This window comes from Brachyistius frenatus, unplaced genomic scaffold (genome assembly GCF_029030835.1).
Source record: "Brachyistius frenatus isolate BFR_SWC_R1_liver_20210118 unplaced genomic scaffold, ASM2903083v1 Contig_11, whole genome shotgun sequence".
Classification (NCBI taxonomy): domain Eukaryota; kingdom Metazoa; phylum Chordata; class Actinopteri; family Embiotocidae; genus Brachyistius; species Brachyistius frenatus.
Window position 1 is genome coordinate 1,471,392 of NW_027210610.1, and position 12,315 is coordinate 1,483,706.

The window sequence follows — 12,315 nt, forward strand, 5'->3', positions numbered from 1 at the left end:
CCGTCCCCTTTGGCATTTCTATTGGGTAAAATATTTTAACCCTCTGAATTATTGGACAAAACAACTGTCAATCAAAAAACACCCGCCTATTCATTGGAAAAACTGCTGATTGGCCAGATTTACTTTCAGTCTGGTCATGAGGAATTGTTTTGATGATTTCATTGGATAAAACGCAGCGACACATCAACAACCCTGAGGGGGACGTCCAACTGTTAAACAAAGATATTTTGGTAGGCTAGTCTTCTACCAAGTTTTTTCTTCTTTTATATATAAGAATATTATTTTATAACGTATAAATACATTTTCAAATGGTTATACCTCCGTACAGTTCAGAGGGGGTATATTATTTATTATGCATTTAACTGACAGCTTTACGTAGTAGCTTCTTAAATATAATTTTTAATTATATGTTCTATCATGAAACTACCTAACACACTACATAACACTTCAAATAACCTGTATTTTGACCAGCTACAATGTTCAAATTCACTTTACACATTAATGCATCAGGTACGCAAATCCAATGATATTACATATAATTATATAACATATTACTCAAGCAATGTATCTAAATACATACATTTGCCTATGCTTTCATCCACATTTTTAAATAAATACATGCTTACTGTTTTGTACTTCATATTAATTATAGTGTGATAATATTTTGTAAATGTGTGGCTTCTTGCTGTGAAAAGAGAAAACTTATCTGCATTATTTCTCTATGTTCCTTGTATTTAGCTGTGTTGCCTACTTCTGGCTTATCCCCCCCCTCGCCCCCTCCCCCACCACCACATTTCTAAATAAAAAGATCACAGAGAGATTCTTGTAAGCACAATATTTTTTAATCGGATATGAATCGATTTTTTTTTTTTTTTTTTTTTTTTTGGTGGTAATTTCTTAACCATTTCCTTGACGTCACGGTTTCCGTGCGGTCCCCTTTAAGGTTGCCACAGGTTACGGGCTCACATGTCAGAACGAGGAGAATTGACGTCAGTGACGGCTGTTGATTGGTCCTCAGCCGTATCCGGTGGGGCAGCGGTCCAGAGCTCGGGAAAAAAAAAATCGAAGCGAGGAGGAGGATCTGGTAACGGTGCGCTTTGAGAAATATCATACACCCCGAGTCGTTACCGAAAGGCTCGGTAGAAATTTGCAGTTTCTTGTGAGTATTTGTGCTCCTTCGGTTCGTGGAACGTATGACCTCTGTATGGCTGAAATTTGTTTCCTCCGTCTCTCGTTTGTTTATGATAGAACTCAAGATGGCGTCATTTGGAGGAGAGCTTTGCCTTTGCACGGCCAGCTAGGCACAAAACCAGACCCACTCTTTGACATAACGGAGGCCAAAGATAGTTCAGCGAGCGTATAAAACGTTCGTTGTTCACGTTAGTTGATGTTTACTGGTTATGAACATTTTCAGTAGTTCGCATTTTAGCATTAGCTCGCTTGCTGTAAGTTAACTTGACTGCAGCCGTCAGCCTTCTCGTGAAGCCTTCCTGACCTAGACGGTGTTACAGACAGGGCATTTGCTTCATGCTGTCTCTAACGGCGGTAGCATTTCCTCAATATATACACACCAATTGATGCGTTATTATCAACCACCCTCCAACATACTCTTTTGTTTCCTGGTCAGCAAGGTCATTGTGCATCGCAGTGTTTTCTCTAATTTAATTGACATTCGTTTCTTAGATGACAGCAGCGGCGATGCTGCACCTTACTTTCTGAATCAAAGAATGAACAGGTTGCTTGTCTATTTAACCAACTGAGACATTTCAAAGTAAATAAGACTTGCTTATTACATAAGGTAGAAGAACCCTGCTGGTAGATGCTGCCTGTAGCTCTTAATTTATACCAGCTGGTCCGAAAACAGTATCATTTACCACGTAGTTATTCCTGTGGTAGGTTTGGATTAAAACAAGCCTGCCAAGTTTCCACCACGAGTGTAGTTAGTTGCATAAAGGCTGTGCCAGCCTCATCTTTGATAACTTGGATAGTAATCTCCCCTGGGCCTTGTCAGATTAGAAATGATCTGAATCCTATTATACCGATGCACATGCATGATGGACCTGGAGTGGATTGTGCTGTTTGCTTCACAGGACTTGCTGTTCACTCACTTACTCCAAAAATGCACGCATTGGTTAAAGCAGGGATTTAGAGGCCTTCCTGTTTTAGACTACACAGCTAGACCGAGCTCTGGGCTCTCTGAAGAAACTTGTATTACAGGGGTTGATCAGATAATCGAGGATCTGTCAGGCTATTTTGCTCAGCAGCTGTGTTGTGGCCTGAAATGTTGAAACCTCAAGCATTTGCACTTGCTTTTAGGGTTTGGCCTGTTTCACAGCGGATTGATTCACTGGCCTTCTTTTCTCCATTCGTCTAAATTTAGGCCTTGTGTATGATAATCTTTAGCCAGTTACTGTCTCTCTGATAGAGGGCTTCATTCAGCCGGGTGAAAAACTGTTTTGTGTAAATAAACCCAGGACAGACAGTGTCTTAGTTTTGTTGTCTGTAGTCAGATATGTGTGATCACATCATATGACTAGTTTTCACTCCTGACACTTAGGAGCGTTCAGACTCCATAGAGACAAAACAACACCCTATCTCCCTGTGCCTTCTCACTCTGGTTCTATTTTTCTCACATTTTCTAACCGTCCATTTCACATCTCGACACACAGACACTTTTGCTCCGCGTCACTCTCTGTTAACCCAAAGAGTCCGTGTTGTACCTTTAGCATCTGACATCGTGCTGCTTTTTCTTCCCCAGCACAAAGGTTAGAGGTCACAGAGCAGGGTTGCGGTTGTCGTCATGGCATCTGGAAGTACGAGCAGCGAGGAGGAGCGGAGCCTGAGGGAGTGTGAGCAGTACGTGCAGAAACACAACATTCAACAGCTGCTGAAGGACTGCATTGTCCAGCTGTGCACCTCCAGGCCAGACAGGCCCATGGCCTTCCTCAGGGAGTACTTCGAGAGGCTGGAGAAGGTTTGTTTGTGTTTGTGTTTGTGTTTGTGTTTGTTTGTGTGTGTGTGTGAGAGTGTGAGAGCGCATATTGGTTGAAGACTGAGCTTCATATACCCTTATAATACAATTATAGTCTTGCTAGCCACCTGATATTTGCTCTCACATCCTGTGTTTATTTACACTTGGTCACATGACATTACATTACATTACATTTAGCTGATGCTTTTATCCAAAGCGACTTACAATAAGTGCATTTCAACCATGAGGGTACAAAACCCAGAACAACAGGAATCAAGAAAGTACAAATTTCTTCAAGAAAGCCAAACTACAAAGTGCTATCAGTAAGTGTCATTTTAAGCGCTACTAAAGTGCTACTTTACATCAAATCAGTTTGTCAGCTCAGCACATTTCATATCATAGTTGAAGGAATTTCCCAGTCATTTAGCCTTAAGCACCATTTTGATAACAAAGTTTGATAATTGTGTTGTGGACAAAAGCTTCTGTAACTTTTAAACTTAACATTTTTTTAATCAACGTGTCTGATAACAGTAGTTTGGTTAAGAAATACATTGATTTTAGCGCTAGCTGTCAGAGTAGCGTGCCAACACCACTTTATTAACGGTTGTTGTGGTGTAGCCGCACATTTATGTGCATCATCTTTTACCTCTTTTTGCTTTGCAGTTGTTTCTGTGTTTTAATTTTTCACCCTGCAAATGTGCCCAGTGAACCAAACACTATATTACATGATTTTTTTTTCAAACAATAACACACATTATTTTGACAACATTTTGCACTTATCATATGATTTATTAAAATTAAAACATACAACTGCTGCAAAAACTGTAACTGAAATTTCACGTTTCATTACTTACAAGCCCGTTTCCAAAATAGTTGGGACACTGTAAAATGTAAATAAAACCAGAATGTGATGATTTGCAAATCATGTAAACCCATATTTAATTTAAAATAGTCCAAAGAGAACATCAAATGTTAAAACTGAGAATTGTCTTTGTTTTTATAAAAAAAAAAAAAAAAAAAATGCGCTCCTTTTGAATTTGATGCCAGCAACATGTTTAGCAAGAGGTTTACTGCAACCACTTACTGGATGATATCAAGAGCCAGACAGATGAAATGATAACCAGCTCCCCCTTTTTTTCTTTCTTTTTTTATTCTATTCCTCTGCAGATACAGTGACGATCAAAAATATACGGACAGTTACACAGTATTTGCTCTTCAGGTTCAGAGCTTCAGCACATTTATTTTGGAATAAAATAAGGGATACTATGTTCAAAGGAGACCAAGCTTTAACTTGAGATGGTTTATTTCAATATTTGAATGAATTGTGTGTGTGGTATAGCTGTTTGAACACATAGTCCCCAATTGGAAGGGTTCAAAAGTAATTGGACACTTTGCCACTAAAGGTATCTTCAGTTGTGTCAATTTAATGCCGAGGCTGTCAAAAATGTCAACGGTAGCTAGTTTGATAAGTGTAAATAGGAAAAATAGAAAACTGCAGATGACATTGTAGACTGAGGAGCACAAGTCTGCTGAAAATAATGTGTATGTATAAAGAAAAAAAAAAACACCTTCATGATGCCACAGCAATTGAAGAATTCTGTCTAGGATGTAGGATGTTTTTTTTTAATCAATGATAAACCTTTTGATTGTGATTTACTACAAGATGCAAGCCCCCGGTTGGCTTCAACAAGACGAGGTCAAAACCTAGTAAATGGCTGGACGGTGTATGAAACACTATACGGCTTTTAATTTGAAATGGATATAGGAAGTTGCAGCATTTGGTGTCACCAATGGTGTCACTTAATCCCCCTCACTGTCACTGTGACAGACAGGCTGGCCTTGTTGTTGTGGTCCAGCCAGAAACAGGAAGGCTAGGATGCAGGTCACCAAAACATTAATAGAGAAACCAGTTGAACTCTGGAACAAAGGTCTGTGATTAGACTTGCACTTGTATGGCTGCCATTTGAACAGACTCCACACAGTGGAATTTATTGATGATTTCACTGCTGACAGAAGCAACAGGATTATTGTAGAGGTACAGAGGAGGCCTCTTTGTGCTCAGATTCAGCCAAAGGCATCCAAACTTAGTGGCCAAGTCAAATCACCTGATTTTAGTTCAGTTGAGCGGCATTCCACTTGTTGAAGACCAAACTTTAGAGACAACAGGGTGTCTGTAGTGAAGGAATCATAGAGCAAAGATTTAAGGTGGTCATTGACTGCATATGACTTTCTACCAAAGTTTTGATTTCATTTGTTTCAGTACTTTTCAACCGCCTGCCACTTTTGCGTCACTACGTGTTAAAGGAACTGTACCTCCCACACAGCTTTTTGGATCTTAATGGGAATCGACTCCAATTCAAGCTACTACTTCAATGTAGTATCCCTTAGTTTCCATTAAGAACAAAAAAAATATGTGACAGTCTAAATACACACAGACTGTATATATCTTGTGGGAGGACGGTTGCCTCACTGACTCCTTCCCCTCCCTCCTTCCTAGGAGGAGGCCAAGCAGATTCAGAACCAGCAGAAGGCCAGCAGTTCCCGTTCAGACTCCCGCGATGAGGAGGTGTCCCCGCCCATGAACCCTGTGGTAAAGGGGCGCCGGCGGAGAGGAGCCTTCAGTGCAGAGGTTTACACAGAGGAGGATGCAGCCTCATATGTCAGAAAGGTAGAGACAGACACACCGGTACGCAGCTGTGATGTGGGCCAACACTTCCTACATCAAAAACATGACACCATCAGCGTCACTGTCACTATATTTGGTTCAACAAGTGAAAACATCTTCACACTCGTTTTTATCCTGTTTTTGAAGGTCATTCCAAAAGACTACAAAACAATGGCTGCTTTGGCCAAAGCTATCGAAAAGAATGTGCTCTTTTCACACCTGGATGACAACGAGAGGAGGTACCCGTCACAAGCAAATCTCTCTTTTTTTTTTAAAGGTTTTATTATAGAACTTTGGCGAACGGCTGATCAACTCACAAATGTGTTTCTTTCCAGTGACATATTTGATGCAATGTTTCCAGTCACCTATATTGCCGGGGAAACAGTCATTCTGCAGGGTAGGATAACATCTATTCAGTGTTAACATTAATATAAATCATGGCATGTGTTTGTGTGATACTAACAGTTTTGTTGTTTGCCACCAGGTGACGAAGGTGACAATTTCTATGTTATCGACCAAGGGGAGATGGATGTGAGTACCCAATCCTCATAATGCCTTGCACACAAAACGTTTGACCTTTTTTTTTTTTTGTGACTTTTGAAAATGAATACTTTGTTTTCTACCCTGCCAATCTCACAGGTGTATGTGAACAACGAATGGGTGACCAGCATCGGGGAAGGTGGCAGCTTCGGGGAGCTGGCACTGATCTACGGCACCCCAAGGGCGGCTACAGTCAGAGCCAAGACCAACGTCAAACTGTGGGGCATCGACAGAGACAGCTACAGGAGAATACTCATGGTGAGGAGGCCTTTTATAATATCTGTGGGTCTGTGCTGCAAAAGCAACACTCCTGTTTGTAGAGCTCGGTAGAAACGTGTTTTCCTTGGATTGTAGTCTGTCTGTGTTTTTATACTGTGTATCCCCAGCGGTCATCTAACTTCGGTTTAATCTTTTCTTACTTGTAAGCCCCCAACACATTCTACGCAATCTGTGGTTTGGTATTTGTGCAGTTCCACTGATACAAAGGTCTTTCTCTTTAGGGAAGCACTTTGAGAAAGAGGAAGATGTACGAGGAATTCCTCAGGAAAGTGTCCATTTTAGGTGGGTTCATTTCTTTTCACATCAGCCTCATGCCAAAACTTCAAAGTAGAGGGAACAGGAGCACATCACTTGTGTTTGGTGTTGAGATTAAAATAACCTGAAAGCGCATGTAAAAATATCTCCAGTTACAAGTCCTGTCTGTCAGTTCATCTGAAAACCTCCCCGTGTTCTCCCTCCTCAGAGTCTCTCGACAAATGGGAGCGTCTGACAGTCGCCGATGCCTTGGAGCCCGTCCAGTTTGAGGATGGACAAAAGATTGTTGTGCAGGGAGAGCCTGGAGATGAGTTCTTTATCATCTTGGAGGTATCAACATGTATAACAACACACACACACACACACACACACACACACACACACACACACACACACACACACACACACACACACACACACACACACACACACACACACACTTCTTCATATAGGCTTGTTTTCTCACAAAATCAGAATTTATTGTCTTAATTGTCTTTTATTGTCATTGGTTGTGGTCAATCTTGGTTATATTATGTAATCAGCTAGTTGCCTACTTGTGAAATAACTTGTTTGTTATTGTCAGCTGTTGGACTCTGTTTTCCACACATGCTGCCATCTTGTGGTGATGTGAAAATGTTGTGCTTTATCCTAAACATGTATTTGATCAGAAAATGAATTTGCAACTATTTTGACATTAAAAATAGTCAAATAAACAGCCTTATATACTTCTTCTAAAATGATAATTTGTTAGTTTTTCTTAATTATTGTAAACTGGACCTCTCTGGGTTTGATGCTGTTATGAAAGTGTCAACTTTGTCCATAAAATATCAATTTAAAGAAAAGACAATCTATTGTTGATGAAAAAATACAAACGGTTCAGCTCTAATTTGACTATTAGAAGTTCGTACTGCAAAATATTACGCTCGCGATCACTTAATGGTATTAAATTGTGACAGAACCGACACACATTTAGACTTTTGCTTATTTCAGCTTTTGCTTGTCAACCTCCTTATCTTTCTGTTCATGTGTTAATATTTTATAATTAACTGACAACGTTGTCTCAATATGAACGTGTTGATCAGAGCTCCTCAAATTCATTGTTAACACTCAATCGTGTAAAAACACACGCTGCCACGTGTAACTAATCAATGATGCTTGTGTGAATTCATGCAGGATGTATCATATATGATCAAGAGCGTGTGATGAGTTGATATTTCATTAGTATTTCCCTGTTAACTAGTATCATTTGTTGCAAACCTGTTGGATACTATCGGATGTATTTCAATCATTCAGCTCCTTTTGAAGTGCACAAGAAATTATGTTGTTTTTTTTATATATATATTTTTCGGTACAAGAGCTCATGTAACTCCAATCTGGACACGAGCAAACTGACGTGTGCGTGTTTTTCAGGGCTCTGCTGCCGTGTTGCAGCGTCGCTCAGAGAACGAGGAGTTTGTGGAAGTTGGGAGGTTAGGACCATCAGACTACTTCGGTAAGAGCGGAAGCGTCGTCCCAGCAGCCTTTTGTTTCATGGAATTAATTCATTATTCTGTTTTTGTATTTTGTGTCTCTGACACTGGGGGATTTCTGTGTTTTGTGAGCTCTGACGCGGTGCGCGTTTCTCCGTCCTCCAGGTGAGATCGCTCTGCTGATGAACCGTCCCCGTGCTGCCACCGTGGTCGCTCGCGGGCCCCTGAAGTGCGTCAAGCTCGACCGGCCTCGCTTCGAGCGCGTCCTGGGTCCCTGCTCAGACATCCTCAAACGTAACATCCAACAGTACAACAGCTTCGTCTCGCTGTCTGTCTGAGGGAGTCCCTCCTCCTCTTCCTCTTCCTCCTCTCCTCCTCCTCCCCTCTCCTCACACCCTTCACCTCCTTCTCTCCTCTCAGACCCAGGGTCCACCAATGCAATTTGCTTTTTGTCACTTTCTTCTCGTTTCCGTTTGCTTTTTTTTTTTTTCTCCTCCCCTCTTTGTTTTACGAACACGGATCATTTTGCTGTTACCACCCGTCACGCAGAGGTGACTTTTAGCCATTCACCAGCGCTTGTACCAGCTGCTGTACGCTACCTTGTAGGCACAGTTACATCACATGTTACTTATGTTATATATGTATTTGCTGGTTACGCTTTCTCTTTTTTTTTTTTTTTTTTTTTTTTTAACACAAAGCAGGAGATCTGAAAGACTCAGACTGATGAGACAGACAATCAGACTTTACACGGCGCTTTTGGTGAATTTGTTACAGATTTCTGTTGTAGATTGAAGCGAAGAGACGACTACTTATTCCCTGTTAAAGAGTTTCCTTTTTGACATCAGTTAGCTTGATTAGATACGCAGAGTAGAGCAGAAAGTGCAGAAGGCAGGGAGAATACGCATCAGCCGCTTTTAGGTTTCAGCTGTAAAATGATGCTCCATTTGTTGTTTTTGGTTCCCCTCGATCGAGACAAGCGCGCGTCTGTTTTTGCTTAGTTTGAGAGAGCTCGTACGACTTAAGGTTTTTATTGTGCAGCTACCAGGCTAGTGCCAAATGTTGATTATTGCCCCAACGCAAAAGACGCATAGCCGTGGAAATGTTCTGTTCCCTGACTATCTGGAGCTCCAGCAGGAAGTAGTTTCATCGTCCTCTTAACGGATAGAACGACTGTACAAGAACTGCCTTGACTACTCTGAGGAAAAAAAATAAATAAATAAAAAGAAAGGAAAAAATAAAAAGAGTATTAAGTGTATTTCAGTATTCAGTTTATTTAGTATATACCAAATAACTTGGTCACTCTTCTGCTATGGTTTGTAATCAAAATGTTATCATAGTATAGTTAAAATGATCATAGTTCTATTATTATCATTGACTTAATGATAAACTTATGGTTTGGAGTGATGGTGATCTTTAAACAAATATGTTTAACTGTCTTTTTGTACACACTTATTTTTCCATAAATTCTATTTTAGGTGTCCAGTGCCACAAAGTAAATAAAATGCTTCTTCTTGTCAACTGACAAAACAGTATGTAATTGTATTGTGTAAAATGTCCTGGGTTCAAACTTTTTAAAACATAGATCAAAAAGGGTAATTACAGGTTTATTGAAGTGAAAGTCTTAGAGGGGGAGGGAGGGAGAGGGGGGGAAGGAGGGAGGGAGGGAGGGCACAAACAAGCAGGGTGGTTTCTGGATTTTCAGGACATCTGAAGTATTTCTGTATCAGGCAGAGCAAGCGGATATTTATTTCAAACCTAGTGTCATTGCTTATTGCCTATTTGAAAAAGGTGGCTGTCTTTTCATCAGAGTAGCTTGTGACCTGTTCTCTATGCTTACTTGGCATGATGTTTTAGGCATCCGGTGATCTGGTATGAATGGAAGCGTGTATTTAAAGAAAAAAAAAAAAAAAAAAAAAAGAAAAAAAAAAAAAGGTCTCCTGCAGCTTCGTGCAGAAGCAGGAACTTTGTCAGATATTTGGTTTGTTACTCCCTTAGCTTAACTGCTTCATGACTATTTAGATGGCATAAAATGTTTAAGTCCTCCTCTTTTTTTGTTTTGTTTTGTTTTATTTTTTTTTTAAGATCTTTACCAAAATCACACAATGTTGACTTCTGGATTATAGGCTTAACTCTTCATTCCTGCCTCACTGTCTGTTACCAGAAATTACCTATAATCAGCCATGTTTTTTGTTGTGTCTCATTCAGAGCAATCGAGATGTGTGTTTGTACGTCCGAAAAGATTTGATTTTGGTGCCGATTGCAAGGTAGTCAGGTTGGCGAGAAGACCTTTTTGTTAACGGATACGAGTGTACGTTACACTTAAACTGATCATCCGCCCCCCCCCACCCTCCAACCTTTAGGTTATCTTTGTGGATGCGGTTACGCGTGGATTTGTGTCCATCCTCTTTATCCTGATCCACAGGAAATTACTGCGTTGGGCGGGGGGGGGGCAAGAGTTTCACCTTTTGTCAAAATATTGTTTTCATGTAAATAGCTGCATCATCGGTTTCAGTCCAAAATGTTTTTAGCCACACTGCAATCGTCCCGGTTTGCCTTAGCTTACCTAACCTGGGTTTACGGTAGTAGTCAGTCACTCCTGCTATAGCCCGACCTTCAGTGAGTTTGTTCGGCCTGCGGCGCAGAGAGCTGCAGGCCATCAGAGGACCATTCTTTTTCTATTCTACCCTGTATTTAGTTTGACCTCCTGTACGTGCAAAGATGTTTATCCTTTTGGTATAGATTGTTCCAGATGGCAGTTTAAGCAATAAAAAAGTAAAAAATTATCCAGTTTGGTCTCAAGTGTCTTCCTTTTTGTTTTTGAAGACTGTACTTTACACTGACACTTCACTTTTGATGTAAACACTTTAGATGATGTCGATTTTCTTTGGGAGACTATTAATAATAATAAGAGTATATTGATTATTTCCATTGTATTCATCTTTCAATTATTGTACCTATTACTCTGGCGTCCAAGTTGACATCTTCAGATGTCTTGTTTTGTCCAATCAGATAATTGTTACTTTAACCTCAATTTTTAATCAATTATATAAAGTTGCCATTTTTTCCCATCAGTCCAAATAATTAATAATTATATTGCCCCTAATCTTGCCAGAATTGGGTGTGGAAGGAGCAGTCCCTGGAGGGGAGATATGGTTAGGCAACTGCATCCCTAATTCATGTTAAAAAAATAAAAATAAATAAATAATAATATCACATCTGCCCACCAGGGGGCGACACCCATCTGCTGTATGTGCAGAAAAACATAATCATTTGCCCAATAAAACTTGAAGTCTGTTATAAATTAAGCCATCAAACTTTTCATTACTCATTTGTGAGTAAATTTTTAAGCGTGCTTTGTCCAGTTACTAATACATTATATTACTTAGTCTTTCCTCTAAGAGGCTTCTTATGACTTAAAATCATTTTTCATGCAGTGATTTCCTCAGAATTGGCAAGTTTTAAACTTGATTTTTCACAGTTGTTGTCGTCTCCGTAACGCACCAGCATTTGCTGCTATTGCAGTTGTTGCTCTTAGTTATTTGTAAATGGAAAAGTTCAATCTGTTCCTTCATTTCTTAATCTGTAAACCTTCATTGCAGAGCGCCGTTCCAAGTGTTTACTCCTGTTGGCAGCTTTTAGTGAGGACATACTGTAGAACTGCTTTGGTATGAAGGTGCTTCAGAGAACACTATGAACAGGGTGCTTATCAGACTCTCTGTCTGCTCTGTCATGTTCAGGTCTGACTTTATTTGGCATGACTCCTCTCTTAAAAATAGTTGTGGTTCTACTTTACATCATACAGAGACGTGGCGCGTATCAGGTTCATCAGATAAGAACAAAGGTTAAAACGAGCCAGAGCTCTTGACACACAGATTTATAACACAATGGAAGTTGGCTCGATTCAGGATTTTTATGTATTTGTTAACTGCTTTACTATTTCTCTGTTTCGGCCTGGTTTAGTCGGAGGCCATGTCGTAAAGCTGTTTAAACACTCTGATGAGACAGAGGATTACAAGTCTGGAAAACGGGGTGGAGTAAAAGCAAATGACTGTTTAATAGGTAGCACTTTTCTCCAACACACACACACACACACACACACACACACACACACACACACACACACACACACACACACA

The 12,315-nt window shown here is 40.1% G+C and overlaps 1 protein-coding gene across 2 annotated transcripts; it reads left to right on the forward strand.

Annotated features, from left to right (window-relative positions):
• The first annotated feature begins 1,034 nt into the window (after window positions 1–1,034).
• LOC138616840 (cAMP-dependent protein kinase type I-alpha regulatory subunit) lies at window positions 1,035–8,866 on the forward strand. Of its 2 annotated transcripts, none has more exons than XM_069691401.1 (11): window positions 1,035–1,159; window positions 2,759–2,974; window positions 5,469–5,657; window positions 5,784–5,875; window positions 5,972–6,033; window positions 6,121–6,167; window positions 6,276–6,434; window positions 6,677–6,737; window positions 6,919–7,040; window positions 8,121–8,202; window positions 8,345–8,866. In XM_069691401.1, exons 2-11 carry the CDS (start codon window positions 2,801–2,803, stop codon window positions 8,515–8,517), a joined length of 1,161 nt encoding a protein of 386 aa, XP_069547502.1. In that variant the 5' UTR covers window positions 1,035–1,159; window positions 2,759–2,800; the 3' UTR covers window positions 8,518–8,866. The 2 variants fall into 2 exon arrangements, with proteins under 2 accessions (XP_069547502.1, XP_069547503.1); XM_069691402.1 differs by having other exon boundaries at window positions 5,469–5,639.
• The last annotated feature ends 3,449 nt before the right edge of the window (window positions 8,867–12,315 follow it).

Bases quoted from the DNA above. Each gene is read 5' to 3' on its own strand.
- LOC138616840 (XM_069691401.1), top strand. From the start codon at position 2,801: ATGGCATCTGGAAGTACGAGCAGCGAGGAGGAGCGGAGCCTGAGGGAG. The intron at 2,975-5,468 runs GTTTGTTTGTGT...CCTCCTTCCTAG, and splicing joins ACTTCGAGAGGCTGGAGAAG to GAGGAGGCCAAGCAGATTCA. The intron at 6,738-6,918 runs GTGGGTTCATTT...CTCCCTCCTCAG, and splicing joins CAGGAAAGTGTCCATTTTAG to AGTCTCTCGACAAATGGGAG.